Source organism: Pteropus medius, unplaced genomic scaffold (genome assembly GCF_902729225.1).
Source record: "Pteropus medius unplaced genomic scaffold, Ma_sr-lr_union100, whole genome shotgun sequence".
Lineage (NCBI taxonomy): Eukaryota > Metazoa > Chordata > Mammalia > Chiroptera > Pteropodidae > Pteropus > Pteropus medius.
This window is the reverse complement of record NW_024349804.1, coordinates 14737616-14760680: the sequence shown is the minus strand read 5'-3', so window position 1 is coordinate 14760680 and position 23065 is coordinate 14737616. Positions and strand designations below refer to the sequence as shown.

The following is a 23065-nucleotide window of genomic DNA, read 5'->3' as shown; positions in this document are numbered from 1 at the left end:
CACCCAGCCCTGGGAACACCAGGGCCCCAGGACGATAGCCTGAATTTTAACTTCAGTTCTGCGGGATGTGCCACACCAGGCACTGCTGAATTTTGCCCTGGGGCACAGGGGTGGCCTCAGGGCCACCAGGCGGCTGTGCAGGGCGGGCCTGGCAGGGTGGGGGCCAGGGGCTGGGCCTCAGGAGGACCCATCTGGGAAACCATGACAGTGGTTTATGCAAATTTTCTCAGGGAAAAAAAAAAATCAAGAGAATTTCTCCAAAGATTACTAATGTTTCCTGTTGCTGTCACAAATGCTTTCCTCTCACCCAAAGCTCCTAGGTCGAAGTCTTTAGCAGAAACCCCTGTGGTGTCACTGAAACGAGCAAGGAAAAGCAGGGGAGCCGTCCGTCCGCGCGACGCCAAGGCCAGCGGGCTGGCTTTACACCTGGAGACGGAACTGACGCGCAGAGGTCACACGTGCAAAGCAAATGCCTTTTATTGAAGCCACAGAATGGATGCTTCCAGGACCGCTGTCCTCACGGCCCGGCCGGAAGCCCCAGGTCCTGCACGCCCTCCTCGGCCAAAGAGCGCCAGCCGGCGGCCCCGCGGCTCGGCCCCGCTCCACACAGCAGGCAGGAAAACAGGTGGCAGGCTGGCCGGGCAGCGCACGGGATGGCCGCGGCTGCGGAGGGCTCGGGCCTCCGGCGCCCGAGGCCGTGTTCTGAGCAGCTGAACAGTGCGCGGCGCCCACCCCGCACGCAGGCGTTCCCCAAGGGACTGACCCGCACCACGGCCTGTGCGCGCTCCTGGCCGACACGGCGCCTTCTGAAAATCCATCTCCAAACAGATGCTTCGACCAGAACTGTAAAAGCCGTGGGAACGCAAGGACTTCTTTAGGGACGACCGAACCCAAATCACACTGACATTTAAGATGACACGTCTGCACCCGACGGCCGCTGCCCCCCTCAGTTGTTCTCGATCTGCTCCAGGTCCAGCTCGCTGCGGTCCAGAGGGAAGACGCCCTCCTCCCCGGCACTGTCCCAGTCACTCAGGTCCCCGCTGCTCCCGCCCTCGCCAGCCACCGGCCCCCCAGAGGCCCACGGGCCGGGGCTGGTGGGATGGGGCCCGGGACACGTGCTCAGGGAGCTAGAGCCAGAGGTGACAAGACCCGTGAGGCCATGTGGGTCACGTGGGGAGGACACAGCCGTCTTCACTCCGGTGTCATCCTCATCTTCATCTTCGTAATCGAGGGAGCAAAGGCTTTTCGAGTTTTTTAAAGTCTGCAACAGAAAAGACACAGGCTTCAAGCACCCCAGGAGGGTTCACGGGCGGGGGCGTCCTGCCGGCCCTGACAGGTCTCCGAGTCACATAAAGCGCCCCCTGTGCCCTGAGCCTCAGCCAATGCCTTCCCTCAGGAAGGCCATCTCAGAACCCTGGGCGTCTGCATCCTGGGCCTTTCCCCAGGTGGCCAACAGGCCCTGCCACTACCTGTTGGGCACCCACGGGAGACCCGTGTCCTGGCCCCACCCGGACCACCGCGCCAGGCCGTGGGTGCCCAAACCCAGAGCAGAGACGCCAGGGACTAGAGTGTGGCGGGTGCTCGGGAAAGGTGGGCCGGGAGGGTGCCAGGTCCAGCTCCAGCTCCCGCTAGGTGAGTCCCGTGTCCCCCACCTGTGTCCAGGGCCCACCTCACCCAGCTCTGTACCCTTCCCTCCCCAGCCCCCTCTCCCAGCAGCTATTCACACACGAACATGCTCGAATCTTTCTCATCTCAAAACACCCGAGGCAGACGCCACACACGGGGCCTCCTCTCCCCCTCGGAACAGCCTCCCCGCTGCGACCGGCTCCCCAGATGGGCCACGGCCACCCCAGGACCCCAGCCAACCTCCCCCGCACCGGTGAAGACATGGGTCCCCAGGCTCGGCTCCAGCCCTGCTCCCCCAGACCGGAGCTCACCCCTCAGCTGCAGTCAAGGCCCACCTCTCGGTGACACCTCTCCCTGGCTGTCCCACAGGGGCTGAGGCCTGGAAGACCACCCAACCCACCTTTGGGGTGGCTCGTCCCAGGCCGTGCGGCGGGAGTGGGCCCCGGCCACAGCCCCTCATCACAACCAGGGCCATCGCCCCCCACGCCACCCACAGCGGGCTCCGCACTCCTGGTCCCCACTGCCACGCCTCTGCCGCAGCAGCCTCCCACCTGGCTCCGCCTGTCCAGGTGTCACCTCGGCCTCCGGCCCTGGGTCACACACACCCTGCCCCAGTCACATCGCCACCTTGCTCGGACCTTCTACAGGGAGCGTGCTGACCAGGGGTGTGGCGATGCACGTGGTGACACCAGCCATGGGGACGGCCACCCCAATGCCCAGGCTTCAGTTCGGTGCCCACACACGGACACACCTGCGCTAACAACCGCGCAGCCGCCAGCCCCCGACCACCTTCATCTGGAGCACGGGACGCCCCTTCTGGCTGGAAAACTGCCTAGAAACAGTCCCACAGGGCGCCACGGCCAGCCCACGCCCCCGGGGGACAGCGATGCTCCCGGCCGGCTGTGTGGCTCTGCGACAGACGGCGTGGCCTCGTTCCCACCGCTCTGCTTCTTTACTCTAGCAAGTGAGACTCTTTGAAAAGTAAAACACTAAAGAATCACATCTTTAAAGATCCTCCTGGCCACCCGTTTTGGCCACAAAGTGAGGGTTCACGAGATCATTTCTTCTTCATTCAAATCCACGTGGGTTTGGCACGGCCGGGCCTAAGGTCAGGGCTGTGCCCGCCGCCTGCTGGAAGAGCCCAGGCAGACCCGTGGCCCCGCGGGCCGCCCCATCACTCCGCGGGCTGCGGCCGCCACCTGGGTCCACATGTGGATGGCGATGAGCCCACAGCACAGAGGGCCCAGGTCCGCACACGCGGGCTAACAGGGCGTTGCGTGTCCTTTCTTAACCACTGCCTGTGATGTCTCCTTGTGATTCACACAAGTCGAACCTTCTAAGCCAACGGCGGTCACCTGACAGGTGAGGGCAGAACCACTGAGGACAGGTCACCTACAGGCCACGGCTGTGTGGCCTGTGTGTGACAACAGCAAGCTCAGGCCGTCTGTGAAGGACACAGCCGCGCCGGGAAGCGCGCACGCAGAGCCCCAACCTGCAAACGCGGCCCAGACGGGCGTCTCGCCGCCTCCCACGGACACGCGCCTCCCGCCGCAGGAAGCTACGATGACCTGCCCTGGGGCCCAACCTGACATGGTGGCCCCTGTCACTGGACACTACTGGCTTCTGCTACCGTCTCTCTGGTTTGATAATGACCTGCATGTAAGCAAATGTATGGGAAATAATTTTTCCAAAATCAAAGATCAAGACTTGAGTTCTTAATGGTAGAGGATCTTTCAACTCGTGTGCAAACGGCTGTCCCATGGGATGCTGGGTAAGAGCACCGCTGACCATCCCCACCACCCAAAGCCAAGTTAACACAGAGACACCCGAGCCAGCAGATCCTGAAAACACTACGCAAACCCTCCCATGAGCCACCCTGAGTCCCCTCCAACAGCGTCCAGGCCTGGCCGGCCGCCTGCATCCGCCTCTAGCCAAGGCGTCCACTCTCTCCCACGAGCTGCACAGCCTGCTCTCAAGGAGCACAGCTTCGGCCGGTTCCGAGACCATGCGAGAGGCTCGCGCAGCATCTGTGCTCGACCGGAGCTGGCCAGCTGCCATCAGCAGCCGCTCCCAAAGGCCAGGGCTGAGCAGGAGCCCAGAGCGGGGCCCCCAACTGCCCACGAGCACCCGCCATCCAGCACACGTGTGCACTTGACCAACAGGGCTCCAGATCCACCGGCCATAAGCGGCTCCATGGAGCCAGCCTGGCTGACCCCAGAGCACCTTCCTCGCCCAGCCAAAGGGAGAGGACCGGGCCACAGAGGCCTGAAGGGCTCGGTGGACCCACCCTGCAGTGGGACAGAGATGGCCAGAAGCGAGGGCACCTGTGTGCATCCAGTGGACTCGTATGCAGGCAGATACACCAAGACTCTCCCAGGTCCTCCCTGCCTCCTGCAGGAGGGCCAACGGCCCCACCAGGCCCCCTCCTGAAGCCTGGCTACGCCCCCGTGTCACTGGATGACGGAGGAGCGAGGCGGTGCCCGGCACCCCTCACACGCACGCACTTCCAGGGCCACCTCGCTGCAGCGGGCGACTGGGCTCCCGCAACACCCTGCTGGCTGTGCCTCCCAGAAAGAAGGTGGAGAAGACAAGTGGGAGGTGTGACCGTGGCGGATGCTCCCGCGGCCCTTTCTGCTGAGCCGTTTCTGCCCAGAGGGAGGAGGAACCCGCGGCCGGCGTTCCGTTCCGGAAAGTCCCCGAGCCAGCCTTGGCCTTGGCACGGAGGGCAGGGGCCGCGGACCGACAGTTCTGGGCTTCTGACAGCCATGTGCCCGCAGGCCTGCCCTCCGTTAACTAGCACGGGGGTCCCCGAACCCAGTCGGCACTGACCAGGAACTGCCTACCGCCTGAGAGACACCTCGCGGCCCCCTCCCACCCCAGCGTGCCCCCGCGGTCACAAAGGCCGGGGCCCGGAGCCCAGGCCACCCGCTCCCCGCCAGCCCCACCTCTGGCTGCAGCCTGACCCCACACATGGGTGCAGTAGACGAGCGGGACGGGGTCTCCCTCCTCCACGGTCCAGGTGGCCACGGAAAGGCCGCAACCTGTCCGACCCCAGCCTGACCCCTCTCGGGAGCCAAGGTCCTCTTTTACATCACAACTGTCGCATTCACCCAGCCACATGACGACTCTGGGATGAGACGCCCAGAGTCAGGTGGCTCTCAGGACAGCCGTGTCCACCATAACAGGTCAGGACATCCCTCTGTCCGCCCAGCGCCCCCGCCAGGAAGCCTAGGCTTGGGGGCCCTGCCCAGCTACCGGGAGGATGCTTCAGAAAACCCAGCATTCAAGAGAGGCAAGGTGACAGTGATGTCCAGGGCCACACTGCTGTGGAAGGCCTGGGTTCCGTCTGGGTTCTGACCGTGGAGAGCCGCCCCAGGCCATGCTCTGGAGCCACACGCCCCACGTGGCCCACGGAGCATGGCCGGGCCCAGCAGGCAGCCCCCTCCATCCTCACCCCAGCAGGCCCCATTTTCGCTTCCTCAGCCCCCTCCCCCCACAGCAGGTCCCCAGGAAACGAGATCGTGCCGCACGCCTGGGCTCCGTCTTGCTCCCCACGATGGCCCTGCAGTGACGGTGCGGTGACGTCGCCCTCCAGACACATGGAGGTGCCGCACTCTGGGCTGTTTCTTCCCTCTAGCGCTGCTCGGAACGGCACGAGCAGAAAACAGGGTGGAAGAGACTGGTGGGCCCGCCTGCCTTCAGTCTGGCCCACACCCCAAAACTCACAGCACACGCTGTCCCCAAAGAGGTGTCAGCAGAGGCCGTGGCAAAGACCCCAAGGAGAAGTCTGGATCAGAGCGGAGCTGGCTCAGCCCTGGACGGCCTAGGACGGCCCCCACATCCCAAACTGTCGCCCAAAGAGCAGCTCAGGGCCCTGCTCCCCGCTGCGCCCCCTGCAAGCCAGACCCAGACGCAGGGCCAGCGTGGACGGAAGGGGGCGAGGAGCGGGCAGCGGGCGGGAGGCGTGGCCGCAGTGCTGCTGCTGGAGACGCTCTGGCCTCGGACTCGCCGAGCACGCAGCACGCCCCTGAAGCTGCGCAGAGAACACAGCCCCGTGCCAGCCAGCCTGTCCCCAGACCCGCCCACGGGGAGGAGCAGCGTCGAGAGGTCTGCACGGGACAGGACGCAGGAGGAAGCCTCACCCGCGTCATCTTCAGAAAGTCCAGGGACGGGCGCGGCCACCGAGCGTCCCCCTCTCGCCGGCGCTTGAGCCGGCCCCTCCTCCCAGGGAGCACGCAGGGCTGCGAGCGGCTCCGGGGCAGGCCCAGCCGCCGGCCCGGTTCGGGCGTGCATGGTGGGCTGCCCACGTCCGCCAGGTGCTCCTGCGACAGGGACAGGCGGCGACGTGAGGACAGTGCACAGGGACCAGCAGGACACCAGGGTGGGCCCGTGCCACCCCTGCTGCCATCCGCAAAGCCACTACTGGCAGAGGCAGGCCGGGGAGCTGGGGGTGGGGTGGGGCTGGCCTCAGGGAAGGCCCCGCCTGGTGACTCGGTGCTCCCCAGCAGGCTGGGGCCCGGGCCCCCCTGCAGCGTGGCGCTCCCGCCACTGTGACACCGTCTCTTGGAGACCGGAGTCCAGACCTTGGAGCCGCCAGGGCGCCACGGGGACCGGCAGCGGGCCAGCTCGTCTGGCTCGGATAGGGACCGGCAGTGTCGCTTGGTGGGTGGTGCCAGGGGCGGCCCCGAACTCTCCCTGAGGTCCACGGAGCTGACCGCACCGAGGCCCCCGCTTGGCCCGCAGGGGCCTGGAGGGAAGGGGAGAGCAGGGCCCGTGGCCACCTGGCTTCCGACAGGCTGTCCTCCACTTAAGACCGTCCAAGGGCGCCTGTCTCCTGGGGAAACAGGAAGGAGAGACTGGTGAGCAGCAGGCACGCACACCCCCCGCCACGCCATGGGGAACAGGAAGGAGACAGGTAAGGAGACAGGTGAGCAGCAGGCACGCACACCCCCCGCCACACCTCGCACCCACCAGCCTCAGGGCAGGGCCACGCCGCCAACGGACACACAGCCATGGGTCCCAGGGGCACTGAGGGACCGAGTACATTGGGTGTGGGGCGTCCCCACCACCGAGGGTGCCAGCCACTCCTGCCTGCCCGGCCACTCGGTCGTGGCACCCCGCACTTCTCCAAGGGTGTGGTCAGAGGGCAAGGGGCCGGCCCCGCAGCCAGGAGCCCCAGGGGCTCTGGGCAGGGACGGGCCACGGGCTGGGCGCCGGGCCACCTCCTACTTCCATCGGTCCTCGGGGCATCTGGGAAAAACCTGCACGTGAGGAGTCTGGGGCGCCACCTAACACGAGATCGCCGCCAACGGCCGTGGTGACCGGAGGGAAGGCAGGCCTCAACTCACCTACAAGTCACACAGCCAACACGCTTCACTGTGACCACTGACACCAAGCGCAGGCTTGTCAGAAGCACACGTGCCATCGAGCTTCTCACACTCGAACACTCACACCCACATACTCCGTGTACCCTCGTTTTCACACTCACGCTCTGCTCACTCGTACTAGCTTACACACATTCACACTCAGTCATGCTTGCACACAGGCACTCACTCGTGCACCTGTACACTGATGCTCACGTGGTCATTCACACTCATTCACACTCGCATGTACACACACACGCGGGGTGGCTGGGCCACCTGCCCCACTCAGGTCACAGGGCACGTGTGGGGGCCGTGCCCTGGAGGGGGTGAGCCAGTCCCACACACTACAGGGCATGACCGTCCCCGACACACACCGCTGGCCCAGCATGCGCCACACCAGAGCTGCAGCAAACACCGCGTGCCTCGCCTGCCCTGGCCACAGGATCCCGGGGGGCAGCCTTTCCCTAACAGCGTCAGCCCCAGGTCCCGCGGGCCTGGCCTCTCAGACTGGCACGGGGAGAGGCCATGTGCGCCGACCTTCTCGGCGTAGACCGTAGACCGCTGTTCGTGGCTTTGGCTCCAGATGTCAGTCTCCCGCTCGATGCAGCTCCCGGCCCAGGAGCGCGGCCCAGCCCTGCTCACAGCCTGCGGCCACCGCAGCCCAGGAAAACCCGCCGGGCTTACAAACACTTACCATGGGTCTCAAGAGGGAACAGACAGCCACTTTTGCTCAGTTTCTCAGCAGAATACTGAAAGTGATAAGAAAGAAGTTCCACGTGAGACTTCAGAACAGGACTAAGAACCAGGCCTATGTTTCCATCACTGCGATAAACCCCTCCCCAACACTGTCTTCTTGGTGACTGAAGAGCAAAACAGTGACCCATGGAACACATCTTTTTCTTAAGGTCTTAAAAGCCCAACAACATCGAACTGAGTAAAGGGAACACTGAGCCACGAGCCTGCGCCTGGAGCGGGCCAGCCCTCCGTCCACCACCAGCAGCTGCGGCCATGCCATGGATGGCGGCCTACAGAGAAGGCGCTGCCCCTCTGGGACAAAACTGTCTCTTTCAGCCGCGGCTGCCAGTGACGTCAGGGCCTGCTCGGCAAGCTCCAGGCCCTGGCTCGGGCATGGCACCCTGGGGGACTAAGCCCCACCAGAACCCAGAGGCCACATGCAGGAGGTGCGTGTCCTGCCGAGGTCACGCAGCTGTCACTAACCAACTGGCCACTGCGGGACCCCTAGAAACTGGGCAAGACCCCCCATGCTGTGAGAACACGGAGCCCCTGGGAGACACTGCCACGCATGCAGCAGCCTTTCTACTCAAGAGAAGCGGGGCACATGACCACGAAGACTGGCACATGCGAGCAGCGAGCAGCAGCATCCTCAGCCAGAGACTGGAGACCACCCGTCGTCCTCCGACGGGGCGGCCGCCTATGCGCACCGGCGCCTTTAAAACCCAGATTTAAAAACCCGCGGGGACCAGGGGCTACTGCACAGGACAGCATCGCGAGTTCCGATCAGCAACGTGCAGAACGAGCTGGGGAGGGGGACACGTGAAGAGACATCTCTTAGAGACACGCACTGAAACGTCTACCGAGGACAGACGCCTAGCGGGTGCTGCGAAGCAGCAGGACGGGCTGGGCCAGGGCGCACGGCGCTGGGCTGGGCTGGCGCAGCCGTGCTGGCCCGGTGCGTGGGGTCTGCGGCGTTTCTAACTCCCCACTCGCGCCCACATTTAGACGTAGCCACGAAAACACTATTTTAAGTTGCCTTTGAAAACTTCGGTTTCTATTTTTATACAACAAATTGGCTTTTCAACTGATTTGTTTCAGTGGATGTTAAAAGGAACCCGTGTTGAGCCAATTGCCAGTAACGGAAAGAGCTGGTCTCATGTACGAGTGTCACTGACCACCAGAGACAGGGTTCGAGAGTTCTCCCAGAGCTGAGCAACTGTCCTAATTGTAAACGGTATCAAAGAACCACATAAACTAAAAGTCAAAAATCAAATGGGTGATACAGACAGCAGAGACTTTTTTCTCAAAAAGATATGACAATTTGCGTATTTCACTGCACGCAAATTATCTCATTTTTTAAAAAGTGGATGTTAGAAAAAGCAGGTGCTAGAAACAAAGTCCATGGACCAAGTCTATGAAACCACACAGATGCATCAGCGGCGCCCGCTGGGGAGCTGGTGAGACGCATCCGGTGATAAGGGGACCTTTTTCCAAACTATTCACGTCCTGCACAGACAGACCACGAGGCAGACACACGAAGCAAAGAGATTTGTGTGACGTGGGAAGAATTATGCATAGGCCTTTTCTTGTCACCTCTTGTCTTTACAGGGAAAATCTGCTTGTCCCTCTCCCCTGCGGAATGTCACCTGACCGGCAGTGGGGAGGGGCAGAGCCCGGCCTCCCCCAGGCCATTGTCCTCTCCTCAACACACACCAGAACTATGCTTCAAACATCCAAACGGCTCCTCTTAACACTGAAAATGTTAAAACTGGGGTAAAGGAAAAGTCTGTTCTCCCATTTCAGGAAGAAAAAAGTACTATGAAATAGGCCTTAAAAAAGTCAAGTCTTGAAAAAAAAACCAGTCAACAGCAACAGCACTCAAGAACTGACCTGCGGGGCCAGCAGAGGCTGGAGAGAGCAGCTGCCCCTGAGCCCCTGGCGACACTCGCTGGGCCTGCTGCTCAGGGTGCTCTCAAGCGGCCGCTGACAACTGGCCACACGGCCTGCTCTCCAACACGGGGACAAGGCGTTCCCTCAACAGGATGAGAACGACAGCTGGCACTGAGACTCAGGCCACCTAGGTGGCTCCCAGGGGACCCTGCAGGCACGGTACGGTCCTCAGCCCATCTTCCTGGAAAAGCCACCTGGCACCTGGCTGCCGGCTCCCTGCACGTGGCGTCCGCTGACGCACGTGCGGCGTATGCCTTTGGTCTTGGTTAGAGTCTCGTTTCATGGGAAGCGAAGACGGGAGCCTGGGCACGGCGTGTGTGCCGCAGGAGCCCCCTCGGGGCAGGCTCGGGGCACCGGGCTAGGTGGGCGGCACTCTGCAAAGGCCCCGCCAGCCCCCCGGCCACCCTGGGCAGTGGACACCACGGCCCAGCACCTGTGCGCAGCCACACCCCACGCCAGGCACCCCCACTCCGTGGCACTGACCCTGAGACCCGCCGCTCTCTCATCACGAAGGCCCGGGGCGGAGACAGGACTGCTCAGGCTCAGCCCCACACCCACAGGGGCCGGACACCCAGCCACCTCCTCTGGACCTAAGCTAACCAGGCCAGAGGTGATGTCCTGAAATTCGCATTAAAATGACCCTAAAAAACAGCCCCCCTTACACGAAGCTGAAACCCAGAAACCAACTGACGGGGACAGATTCAAGACAGGCTCTCGGGGGCGGGCGTGCAGCTGCCGCATTAGGGCGCTGGCCGCCAGGCGTGCCAACTCGCAGGCTGCGCACCGAGGGTTTGCACACACTCTGCACAGGTCAGACTCTCATTAAAACTCGTCACTGATGCTGAACACGCACCACTACGGCGCGGACGGGCTCTGGGGCTGCGCGCCGGGTGTGGGGCCAGTGCGCCCGAGGCCTCTGGCTCACCGGGCCGGCGTCACAGCTGCTGCGGGCCAGGTCGTCCAGGCTCTGGTTCTGCAGCTTCTCGGTGATGAGTGTGACCATGGTCGGGGCCGTGCCCTCCGTCCGCACCGGCGGGCACCGGGGCTCCGGCACGTCGGGCTCAGCGGGCCCAGGCGTCGCTGGGTGCGCGTGGACGCTCACTGCACTTCCGTCTCACAGATGAGCGACCCATCGCCAAAGGCTCTTCCCAGCTTCACGTCTGTGTTTTGGCAAAGAGACATCATCACCTGTGACTCGCGTAAATCCAGTCAGAGTTTGTTCCGTGCTGAGAACCAGCTGTGCAAAGTGCTCCTGCCCGCTCCACCCGACAAAGCCCACCCCCCCAAAAGGACCACACACATTCTCTCCCGGAAAACGCAATAAAAGCGGTGTTCTGGTTTAAGGATGGTGGGCTGAACACACCTGAGAACCCACTCCTCCCAAAGCCCCAGCCGAAGCAACAAGGACAGCCACCCCCACCTCCGCTCCAAAGACAAGAACGCAGGACAGGAGGCACAGCAACGACATTTGAGAAGCTAGAAAGCTGCTGGAAAGCCGAGTCTAAGCCAACAGTGGAGAGACCCAAGAAACACCCCACCTGTGACCTGCTGCTGGATGCCCCGACCACTGACCACCGCCCGAACACTCCCCTAACTGCTGACCACACCAGAATGCCCACCTCGCCGCTGACCCCTGTCCAAAGCAGTTAACCGCCCCTCCCCCACTCCACCCAACTGAAGCTCTGGGGCGGGGCGGGGGCGGGGCGGGGGCCTGGCGGTGATGCAGGAGATCCGCTCCAGCTCCAGCTCCAGCGCTGAGCCCCTGGCACCAGGAGCGGGAGCTCAGGCCACACCCCGGCAGAACGGAGGAGCCTGCGCAGGGGCCCGGCTCCGTGGACAGTGACGGGGAGAGAGCCGCACTCATCAGCCACCAGCCGCCAACCCTTCTTGGTGGCAGACTGCTGAGTGTGAGCAGCTGCCAAGGGAGCCAGACGGAGCCAGACAGAAAGACCCCAGCGACCTGGGGCAGACAGACGGGAGAGGGCGACACCTTGACAGTGCCATCGACCCCGCCTTCAGAGAGACAAGGCGCCATGCCCACGATGGCAGAACAGAAAACCAGTGAAAAGAGCATTTAGAGAAAAAGACAAGCACACTCAGAAACTGAAGCACCAGCGCAGTGACGCCACCGCCAGCATCTCTGGAACTCGGGCTCCTAACCGCCGCCAGGCCTCGCGGCTCCCCCTTCCCAGGGGCCTCCTGGGCCCGGCAGGCCATAGACGGGGTGAGGGCCAGATGGGCCCCAGGCTCCACCTCAAACCAACTCGGTCACCCTCTGGGCCAGCATCACTCATCACGTCGCCCCAGACCTCAGGGTGTCTGAGGAGCATGACCCGCCCGCGGGGGGAGCAGCCCACACACCCTGACGGGGCCGCCAGGAACACAGGGGCCCCTCTCTCATGAGACCTGCTAGCAAAACACACCAGCTGGTCTCAGGAGAAACCGTGGAACGTTTCCGGGGACACCGAGATGTCAACAAACTAAACACTCACTGCTTATTCTTACACACGCACGTGTGCACACTCTTAAATCAACTGACACTCTCGATGTGGCTTTAAACCCCAGGCCCAGAGCCAGCTGCTCACGGGGCGAACGCAGGCCTCCGGCAAGCACGACGACAGACAGACGTGCCACCATCGCACTGCACGTGTGCACACGCTGAGGCCACCGCAAGACAGCGGGAGCGTGTGGACGGGGCTCACCGAGCCGAGGGGACCCAGATGTCACGAGCCACACTCGGGCTCACTGCAGGAGAGGCACGCACCGTCAGCACCGTCCACGGTCCTCACATCCTAGCCACGCGCGTAGCACCTGGCGGCCTGGCACGGACAGCTCTCTGGGCAGGGACAGCCACCTTCTGCAGCACGGCCGGGGATCCCGAGGCCTAAAGAGGGCCAGCCCATTCTCCAGAGGGATGTGTCTCTACACAAGGAGTGGCTGCACTTGAATGTGTTTGGCACCGGGGAGCAGAGTCAGAGCCAGCCACAGCACGCTTACACCGCAGGCCCCGTCACCTGGGCAGGACCAGGTGGGCCCCAGGATGGCATCTGCCACTTGGCCAGTTTTTGCTGCCACTCCACGTAAATCGTCCCCGGGCCCCAGCCTAACCTGGCACCTCCCTCGCAGGACGCCCCGTCAGGCCAGCCAGCTTTGCTGCGACCCCACCAGCCCATGACAGCCACAGAACTGGCCTCTGACGCAGGGCCGAGGGGCGGCTTTCTCCTCTGCCCACAGTGCCCACCCCTTGGGGGCCTCTCAAATCCCCATCAAAGACTCTTGGTGGCACGCAGCACGCACAAACCCTAGCATAGTTACAGCGGCCACCACAAAACTTGAAAAATGATAAAATTAAAAAATAAAATTAAAAAAAATTTAAATTAAAAAAGAAAAAAATGATAAAATGACTAGCATTTTACTTTATAAACAGGCCACACATCCTTGGAGAGATGGCTGGGCAAGACGAGGCTGGAGCACCCCACGCCAGGACACACGTGGGGAGTGCTGCCAGGCCTCCGGGCAGCCCGCCGGTAGGGAGGGGCAGGGGGTGTGTGCCTGGAACAAAACAAGAATCCGCGAATCCACGTGGCCCCAAATAAATGAAAAGTAAGGAGATGGGCAGGGGAAGCTCCACATCTCAGGGAGTGACCCCTGAGAAATGCAGGGGGACGGTCACCATCCAACGAACACTCCGCGATGATTCAGGCAGGACTCATTAAGCACTGCTGACATCAGTGGGAAAAGCTGCCGAGGAACAGGACATTTCCATGGTCTCAAAGAATCTCCTGCAAGACACAGGTTAATCACAAAGGGGAAACAACCACTCTATGCCAGGGGTCCCCAACCCCTACTGGGCCACGGACCAGGACCACCTGTGGCCTGTGAGGAACCAGGCCGCCCAGCAGGAGGTGAACGGCGGGCAAGGGACTGAAGTGTCATCTGTGCCTCCAGCTGCTCCCCAGCACGAGAATCGCCACCTCAGATCATCAGGCACTAGATTCTCATAAGTGCACCGGTCCCTGGGACTACAAAGGCCGGGGACCGCTGCTCTCTGCAGAAGCCTGCAGAGCGTGGCTCCGTAGTGTAGCGGTGAGCACGTCTGCGTGACAAGCAGAAGGCCCTGGGTTCGCGCCCCAGTGGAGCCACGGTCCATGGTCTACGGCCACGCCACCCTGAACAAGCCCGATGTCTGACCTCGGAAGCTAAGCAGGGTCGGGCCTGGTTAGTACTTGGATGGGAGACCACCTAGGAAGACCAGATGCTGTAGGTGTAAATAATAAAATTTTTTTTTTAAAAGCCTGGCAGACACCGACTCGAGCAAGTGATCAAAGCAGGTACAGCCGGTCACAGGACACACACACCATGTGCCGCGCTGGGCAGGACACGGCGTCCTGCCTGCACCCCACAAATGCCCGACCTGACTTGAATCATGAGGAAACACCCCGTGAACCCGAGCAAAGCGAGCCTCACGACGGGCCCGTGTCCTCTGGGAGCACGCGGTCGCGATGGAGAGGCAGACGTGATGACTAAGGCAACACCGACCCTAGCTCAGGAGAAGGGCTGACTCCGGGGGGCCGTCCCGAAACCTGAGCGAGCACCAGGCTCAGACGCCAGCACCGCGCCACACCACACGTCCTGCGGACCCCCGCGCTCCACACGTCCTCTATGAACACTGGGGACCGATGAGCCCCACATGGGCTTGGCCAACTCCAACGTGGAATGGTCATCCTGTGACGAGTCACAGTTTTAAAAAATAAAGCAGAGCGTGCTCAGTGTAAACGTGACCTCGGTCACATGGTGCTACGCAGAGCGCCAGTCACGGCCACAGCAGCAGACGCACGTGAGGCAAGCACAGCCGTGGAGGACATCCCAGGTGGCCACCACAGTGACCTTCCAGTAGCCAAGATGGGGATCGGGTGCCGGGCAGGAGAGAAGGGACCCCAGCATGTGACATCTCAACCTCCGAGGAGCAGGACATGTTACTCGGGTGTTCTAATACACACGTTCGAATCCCAGCACGCTGGCTTCCGGTGCCACCATTGCAAGGTGCCCCACGCGGGGGCGTGAAACAGAAATCTGTCCCCACAGCACTGCAGGCCAAGTCGAGGTGTCGGCCAGTGGTCCCCTCTGGGGGCCTCTCCCGGTCTGCATCCTCACAGGGCCTTCTCTCTGGGTGTCAACCCTAATCCAGAGTGACCTCACCTTAATTTCTATCTTAATTACATCTGCAAAGACCCTCTTCCCAAACAAAGTCACGTTCACAGGTCTTGGGGGTTAGGACTTGACCCTGTCTTTTAGGGAGGACACGATTCAATCCACAATGCGGAGCCAGGTTCCCTTCATAAGAAACCAAACAATCAGGAGGGACTGTCACGGTCACAGAGCATTAGGCACAGGGCGTCCGTCCTCCACAGTCAGCTGACGAGGCTGCGAGGGGCAGCTCAGCGCCCAGGGGAAGCGCGGGCTCGCGTAAGCAAGCTCAAACAGGGCCGGCTGGGGGCAGGTGCCAGGAAGGACGCAGGACCCCATCAGCGGCAGAGCGGCCTGTAGGGGGCACTCAGGGAAGCCCTTCTGAGGGGCTGGCAGCTGAGCGGGCAGTGCCAGAAGCGGGGCAGAGCAGGGCATCCGGTGCTGAGGTGGACGCAGGGGCCAGGTGTGGGCAGGCTGGACAACAGGCGCGGGAAGAGAGGGCGCCCTAGCCTTGCCGCCCGCTGGCCTGGGAGAGGCGAGGGCAGGAAGGGGGGCCTGCACACTGCACAGGACCCCAGTGACGCTGAGCTTGTGGGCGCCTCCGGAAGCACGGCCGACCTCCGACGTCCCCCCCGTGGCTCTGGCACTTCGGTCCTTCACCCCCACGCACACATAGCAGGGCGTCACTTGGGCCCAGGGGACACCCTCTCCTGCGCGTCCAGTGAACTCAGACCAGAGGAGGCACGGTTAACAGCCTCGTGTCTACTCTCCCTCCAATGAGAAGTTCAAAGCCACCTGCCTCGCCTCCAAATGTACGGGTCCTTCGACCAAAGCAGAGACTCAGCTGACAACTCGCAGGGTCCCCCTCTGCCCCTCTGGCCCGCTCCTCCACCACCGCGCCCCGCTCAGGCGCCGCTCTGTGAACCCGGGCAGCGTGGCGGTCTAAACTGTCCCTTCCCGTCCTCTAGGCACCCCAACCAGCCTCGGCAGGGAGTAACCACAGAGCCCCACCTCAGAAACGCCAGCCCCGGAGCCCTCCGGGGCCTGGGCTGCAGGGGGACGGGCCCTTGCCACAGAACTCACCGCGGCCAGCAGGACCAGGGCCTCTGAACTGGTGCTCTGGCCGCCGGTGCTGGCGTCCCCAAGGACACCTGCTCTTCCTTTCGTTTGAGTCAGTGCAGCATTTGTAAAGCCACGACTGCAAGTCCTGAGCGGTCCTCCCAGAAGACCGCCCACCTGCCCGGGCTCAGATGGGACCCGAAGTCGGGGCCAAGGTGTCGGCGGCCCAGGCCCCCTCTGAAAGCACCGGCGGGGCAGGGGGGGCGCAGTTCCAGGCCCTGGGGCTTCCGGCAGCACCTCACCCTGTGGCAGCATCTCTCCCGTGTCCCCAGGCCACTCTCTGCGTCCATAACTCCCCTTTCCATAAGGACACCAATCATTCGGACTAGGGCCCCCCCCCCACCCCAGCATGACCTCATCTTAACTATCACAGTGCCAAGGACCTCGTTTCTGGTAAGGTCGCATGCTGAGGTACTGGGGTTAGGACCTCGCGTTTTCAGGGGACACAACTCAGCCTGTGACAAGCCACATGTGCTTCCCATGGCCATGCACACGGTCTCAGAGAGCAGCGGCGTCGTGTCCCCGTCCCAGGCAGAGGCTCTGCAGCACCGTCCCCCGCCCCCCCGCCCGGGGCCCTCGGCTCCGGGTCTGCGCTGGCCATTTCTTTACGCCGCACGGGACGCACCGCTGCTCACTGACCGGTCCACTCTCCACGACGCCGCCCCCATGCCGCACCTCCCAAGATGGCTGACGAACTGTCATTAAGTCACCACGGACACTATCACGTCACTACAGAGTGTTCCCAGCTAAGCCACACAGTGGTGTCTGTTCCCCAGAGTTAATAATTTCCTCCTTTTTCTCATGTGCAAACTTTGTGCCCAATATAAATTCTTCCCCCAAAATCCCCAAAATCATAGAACTTGACAAACGAGCTTCATTTTGTAAAAACCATCGGGACGCCCTCAGCCCTTCTGCACCTGGCTCCCCAGCCTCCACTCAGGCTGATGTTGTCACCCTGCCCTCATCCTGTGGCTTCCTGAGCAGGGTGCCCTAGGCAGGCGGGTGGGTGACAATCACGTCCCTTCCCCCGGATGCCTGCTGGGCTCGCAGGAACTCCTCCCTCCCCATGCTGGAAGATGTGCCCGGGGCCTTGGGACAGTTGCCCCGGCCTGGAAACCAGCCAGTGGGGCCTCAGGGATTTGCTGGCGTCACTGCCAAGTCCCTCCCCACCTTGCCCCATGCATTCCTGGAGCGGCCGGTGGTCTGACTCTGTGCCCCCAGGCTGGCCCCTGACCCCTGCCACTCTCTCTGCAGCTGCTGCTGAGCAACTTCCAGGACGGGCTCTGACTTCATCGTCCAAGCGTGCCTACGACACGTCATTCCTGCTGTGTGCCTAACTGGCACAGGCCTCCTCGACCGCAAGTGGTCCTGTGACAGCCTCTCTGAGGCCACACGTCCTACCACGGGCTCTTCTCGCTGACAACCACTCCGTACCTGCACTGCGCTGCCCCACTTCCTTCGGTCCCTCTGCATTCATGCTTGAGGTCCCCACTCACGGGACCCACCGTCCACGCCACCCCCCCTGCCACGCAACCCCCCTGCATCTCCCCGTGAGCCGCCCGACGCCGGGAGAGGTCAGCAAGGACCTGCAGGGTGAACAAACGTGCGTGGACGACCAGCTCCGGGGCAGCAGGCGCGTGGGCAAGCCACACGCAGGCGGCCGCGGCCGAGTCCCCGCCGGCACGCAACCCAGACCCTCACTGGCTGCAGGTCAGACGCGGAGCTCCAATGAGGGCCGTGGGCTGGCCCCTCGTGCCTCTCCACGCCGGCTCCCGAAGCACGAAGTGGGGGACACCTTGGCACCTGCTGAGTCTGCTGTGCCCAGAGCCTGGCCCCGGAGCTCACCATCCACGGGAGCCGGGATCCGAGGGCCGCTCCAGCCCGTGTAGCGGCACGAGAGCACCGTGGTCCCTGGGAGAATTGTCACAGCAGATGGCAGTGGGGTCCGCCACACTGCTGGACAGAGCACAGTGAACGGAAGCAGCGCCGTGCAAAGGCCAACCCCGCGGCACCAGATCCCAGGTCCGGGGGGCTTGCTTTCTTTCTAGCTCTCTCTCAGAGGACACAGAGACAATTCCTTATACCTGCTCACACGTTAGTTATTAACTAGCGACTGTGAGCGCGGTGCCGGCAGCACATGACGGCGATGCTTTGGCACTGCTCCCACGGGAAGGCAGGGTTTAACTGCCCCTTGAACGTGACAGAGGCTAGGTGACTCCCCAGACTGCAGCAGCACAAGCGCTACAATCACCTGGCTACACACCCCGAAGCCCCCATGCCCGGAGACCACGTGGGGTGACCACAGAGCCCCCGCTGTTGAAGACTTCCCAGCCCCGGTACCAGACACGGAGTAGGAGGCTGGAGGGGACGCTCCAGCCCAGCCTGCATCTGACCAGCCTGAACAAGACCCCAAGCCAAGACTGCCAGCTGAGCTGCTCCGGAATTCTGGACCCCTGAAACCAGGAGCAATAATGAATGATTAATCATGTTTAAAGCCACCAATTTTGGAGATAATTTGTTATGCTGCCATAGTAACCAAAGCAGTGACACTTAACAAGGCAAATGGGGCCAAACACCACTCTCCCCCTGTTGGAAACAGCCACTCCTGCATCACACAGAGGCTAGGAAGACAAAGGACATGGCCATGTCCCCATACTCAGTACAAGACATGCAAGCAAAGTTACCGCAGACCACCAAAATCAGAGAGCGGACTGCACCACAATGAAGAAAAACCATGGCAAGTATTTCCAAGAGGACATAAGGTGGGCTCTGGTCGGCTGGACAGAGGACCCAGGTTCAGGCTGGCCTGCTCACAGGCTGAGCTCTCACAGGCAAGTGGCTTCACCTCTCTGAGCCTGCGTTTCCTTGACTGAAACGAGTAAGAACCACCCACTACGTGAGGCCACAGAGAATCAAATTAAATAACATGCACGAAAATGTCCAAGGTCTTGGTGCACGTGTTTAAATTATGACCACTTATAACACATGTGAAAGTCAATTTTCCTTTAAGAAATATTACTGCAGAAAAAGCTGAAACGGTTTATGTAAAAATGTGGGTTTTTTAAAAAAACTGTTCTAAAGTTTTTTTTTTCCAAATGTTTGCAATGCACCTGTGAAAACTACCTAAACATTCTAGTTCTTTCATCCACCAGTAAAAACAGATGAGCCTCTTTGCATGCCTGTCCCCTGCGCACATGAGCGCACGTGAGCAAATGTCTCTGTAACTAGGAAAGGTCCCAATGAATCCACTTTAAATAAACACAGTAACTGGCACGTTCTCCATTACATATTTCTAGGAGCAACAAGGGACTCATTACGTATTTCCCTGCTGTGGCCCCCAAATCCAGTGTAAGTCAAGAAAACGTAAGGACCCATCCTCAGGGCAGAGCCATGACGATGGCTCCCCTCCACGCCACACACTGCCGCCCTAGCAGTGTGACCCTCGAAGTGGCACCACAGAGTGCACCAGAGGAACAGAGCTCCAGAACCAAGCTCTAAGTTCACGGACATCGAGGGAAAGGAGGGAATCACCTACCAAGTCATGGGAGGGGGCCAGGGCTGCCACCACCACTGCCCACAGCACAAAGGAGACACCAAAGCAGGAAACGGCCCCCCCAGGAAATTCCCGAGGAGGTGAAATAAAATGAAGACTTGAAACAGAGACTTGTCTGAATCGCTATCTAGAAGCCCTGTATGAACCAACTCAATTTAAAGAAAACCCACTGTTCCTGAACAATTCTGATTTCAATATCTATTTCAGGGTTATAGTCAAGAACTTCAAAATAATCACAGTGTCTCCCCACCTTCTACCATCAGAGCGAGGATGCACTTCCCTTCCGGCCCTGCTGTGATCCGGGGCACATTCAAGAGACAGTGAGGTGACAGCTGACTTGTTTGAAGAAGCAGAATCTATATGCTCAGGTTAATTTCTTAAGTACTGTGAAACGGAAGCACACTCAAGAAGTCTAACGCATCTTAAAAACTTCTCAGCGCTGACAGTCATAAACTAAGTAATGAGTCGACTTGAGGTTTTTGTATTTAAGTATTTTAAAGTTATGGAAGCTCAGACTCAAAGTAGAGGTACCCCACGATAAAATGCAAACACTAGAGTCCACTTAAAACGGACTGAGGAATAAACCTCGGATCTGCCGGTGCCCTTGGATTCAGGGGGAAACCAAGTAGGAAGAGCGCAGCTATCCACCCAGCGCGCCCTTCCTCCCCGGTCACAGCGAAAGTCCGAGGGAGACTTACGCCCCTCCAGTCCATGCAGAGGACGCAGCGCGGGATCCACTTCCAAGTCCCCGTCCGTCCACAGGTTGCTGGGCGCGGGGGTGGGGTGGGGGAGGCTAGCCGCCCCACGCCGTCCGGGTCCACTTTTGGGGTTCCCTTAACGCACAGCTTGTCACGCCAAACTTCCTGCTTCTCTCTCGCTACAAAATGACAAGCACGTGAGCCCCAGGAACGACAAGAGCTCGAATGGGCGACACCAAAGTCGGTTCAACAAGTGGCAGCGCGGCCCAGGCGCGGCCCCTTCCAGCCAGAGTGCGTGGAGGGCACCGGGGCGCGGGCGGCGCGGGGGTGCCCTGGATGCGGGCGGGGTCTCTGGGCGCGAGGTTCCGGGGGCGCGGGGGTGTCGGGGCCAACCGAAGGAGTCCCGTGAGCGGCGGCGGCCACGACCCCGGGTCTCGAGCCCGTGGGCCCCGCGCCCTCGGCGACCCGCCCGCCGCGCTCTCGGGGCCCAGCGGCGAACACGCTGGGCACCGACGCGGGCGGAAAAGCATCGGGCCGCGCGGGCCGGGCTCGGCGCGCTGACAGCAGCCGGACCGTCCGGCCCAAGTTCACGCGCGGCTCCGCGCCGGGGCGCGCACGCACCGCCCCGAAGGGCGCGCACGCACGGGCGGAGGACGCGCTCCCGGCCGCCGCCTCGCGGGCCGACGCCGGGCCGGTACCTGAGCGCGGCCAGGCGGCGGGGGCCACGGCCGGCCCGAAGGAGCGACTCAGGCGCCGGCCCCGCAGGCTGCGCTCCTCCCGCAACGGCCGACGCGCCTCAGCCGCGGGGGAGCACACCGCGCGGCCCCGCCCCCTCCGGCCGCCCTCATTGGCCGCCAGCCCGCAGCGGCCGTCCGCCCGCCCGCGCCGCGCCGCGCCGCCGCGCCGCCCCTCAGCCGCGCCGCGCGCACGGGCACGGAGCCTGCGCCGATGGGGGCGGGGCCTACGCCGACGAAGGTCTGCGCCGGCGAGGGGGCGGGCCCTGCGCCTGAGAGGCGGGGCCTGCGCCGGCGAGGGGGCGGGGCCGTACCGACGGGGGCGGAGCCTGCGCCGACGGAGGTCTGCGCCGAGGGGGCGGGCCCTGCGCCTGAGAGGCGGAACCTGCACCGACGGGGGCGGGGCCTGCGCCGACGAGGGGGTGGAGCCCGCACCCACGTGAGCATGCTCTGGACGCGAAGGCGATGGCGACATAAGGCGGCGGGAGTGGCCTCTGGGCCGGGGAAACCCTGTGGCTCAGGCTGGAGCGAAGGGCTGGGCCCTGCCCGCAGCCTGGGCTCGGAGCCCCCATCTTCCGACACCAGGGTCCCTATTGCACGGGCAGTCCCCACCCTGCCTGTGAGCTGCTTGGTGACCTTGGGCAAGTCCCTGGCTCTTAAAAATTTAAGAGTATACTATAGAGCATCACCAGCACAATATAAGAAACAAATACAGGTTATAAGGGCTGGGAAGGAAAAACTGAACCTGCCATTATTTATTCTAAACATGGTTTTCTACAAAGACCAAGAAAAGATATGGTCAACATACAACAAATCTGTTACGATGTCAGCAAGGGAGCAGGACACATGAATATACAACAGTGATGATGCTTTTCACATGCAACACACAGAACATGGAACGTTTAGAAAGTACCAAGCTAACGATCAGGTTCCTATGAGGTTTTACGAGACCTTTACGGGGAAGGCGACAAAGCGTTACAGAAGGCGGTTCAAGAACTTACGAGTGACACGGAGACCCACATCCATGGACAGGGAGACGGTACCGCAGAGAGGGCCTTTCCCCCCCAGTAACCCAAATGTCCCCTCTCGCCCTTCTGCTCACGCCCCAGTTGCGTCTGTTTCTCACTCTCGAATTTTGAGAGTTCTTTATAACAAAAACACGTCCTATGTCGGATATGTGGTTCACAAGGATTCCTCCGAGTCCGCAGTTTGTCTTTTCAACCTCTTAACAGAGTCTTTCACAGAGCAAACGCTGGAAACTCACAAGTTCTGTCTTTTCCCTAAGAACACAGCGAATGCGCTGACGCCGTCTCACCGGGAAACCCCCTTCAAAATTGCATTCAGGGCCACTGGGCGGCCTGCCACCTGCCCCTTGCGTGGCTCGGTGTTCACGGGGGTAGGGAAGACAGCATACACGGAACTGGTTCCAGGAGCCCTCCCGAGGCAGAGCCAACCCCGCCCTGGGCCTCCACGTGGCGGCTGGGAGCCTGTCCCCGACATCCCCGTGCCTGGTTGCCAGCGGTCGTCAGTCCCGCCGAGAACCATCCCTGCCCTGCCCATTATTAATGCAAGCGCAGGGCTTTGTCAACACGTCCAGGGAGGCCCTCTGCAACCGAACGGCTGCCGTCACCGAGCACTGGGAAGCGTGTGGCATGCACCTTCTCCTCTCCTCCTTAGAGCCAGCCTGCGAGGTGGACACGATGCAGATGTGGACATGAGGGCTCCGTCTCACAGCGGGGACTAGATGGCAGGTCTGTGCTCCTCACTGAACACAAAGTGCCCCTGAGGCGCCGGGCCAGGAGGCGCCCTCTGGGGCACCTACGCAGTTGGTGTCCGTGTTGGAACGCCAGTCACCGAGCCCCAAGTGGCAATATCTGGAGCCTTCCCTTCCTACACACCTACACTAAGTATTTTTCCAGAAAATTTTACATGCCTCTTTGAAGTGTGAGTTTCACAGTGGCTTAGGTGAAATTAAAGCATAAGTAAATCCACTCCTCAAGATGCGTAAACATAAAATACGTAACCTGACGATCAAAAGGCCCACTCCTCCTCACCCCCCCCGACACACACACACGGAGCCAACTAACACGTTCGTTTGCA

General features: G+C 61.6%; 1 protein-coding gene, 1 non-coding gene and 1 pseudogene across 14 annotated transcripts; 2 read left to right on the top strand and 1 right to left on the bottom strand.

The window, feature by feature from the left end:
• Positions 1 to 455: 455 nt before the first annotated feature.
• FAM53A (family with sequence similarity 53 member A) lies at positions 456 to 21085 on the bottom strand. 13 transcript variants are annotated; one of them, XM_039838332.1, is made up of 7 exons: positions 20930 to 21077; positions 20232 to 20410; positions 19784 to 19917; positions 10528 to 10834; positions 7684 to 7738; positions 5769 to 6460; positions 456 to 1261 (listed from the first exon to the last, which is right to left on the bottom strand). In XM_039838332.1, exons 4-7 carry the CDS (start codon positions 10675 to 10677, stop codon positions 947 to 949), a joined length of 1212 nt encoding a protein of 403 aa, XP_039694266.1. In that variant the 5' UTR covers positions 10678 to 10834; positions 19784 to 19917; positions 20232 to 20410; positions 20930 to 21077; the 3' UTR covers positions 456 to 946. The 13 variants fall into 13 exon arrangements, with proteins under 13 accessions (XP_039694266.1, XP_039694267.1, XP_039694274.1 ...); XM_039838333.1 differs by lacking the exon at positions 20930 to 21077 and adding an exon at positions 20625 to 20854; XM_039838340.1 differs by lacking the exon at positions 20930 to 21077 and having other exon boundaries at positions 5769 to 5948; positions 6210 to 6460; positions 20232 to 20853.
• Positions 13744 to 13816, top strand: TRNAV-GAC (transfer RNA valine (anticodon GAC)). Its single transcript has one exon. It is a non-coding gene; the product is annotated as a tRNA-Val (tRNA).
• LOC120582984 (uncharacterized) lies at positions 13826 to 13941 on the top strand (annotated as a pseudogene).
• Positions 21086 to 23065: the final 1980 nt, after the last annotated feature.

Coding starts and splice junctions, on each gene's coding strand:
- FAM53A (XM_039838334.1), bottom strand. CDS start 10,677: ATGGTCACACTCATCACCGAGAAGCTGCAGAACCAGAGCCTGGACGAC. Junction 7,739..10,527: donor AGCCCGTCCGCGCCGTAGTG/GTGCGTGTTCAG, acceptor TATCACTTTCAG/TATTCTGCTGAGAAACTGAG. Junction 1,262..5,768: donor ACTTTCTGAAGATGACGCGG/GTGAGGCTTCCT, acceptor TTTCTGTTGCAG/ACTTTAAAAAACTCGAAAAG.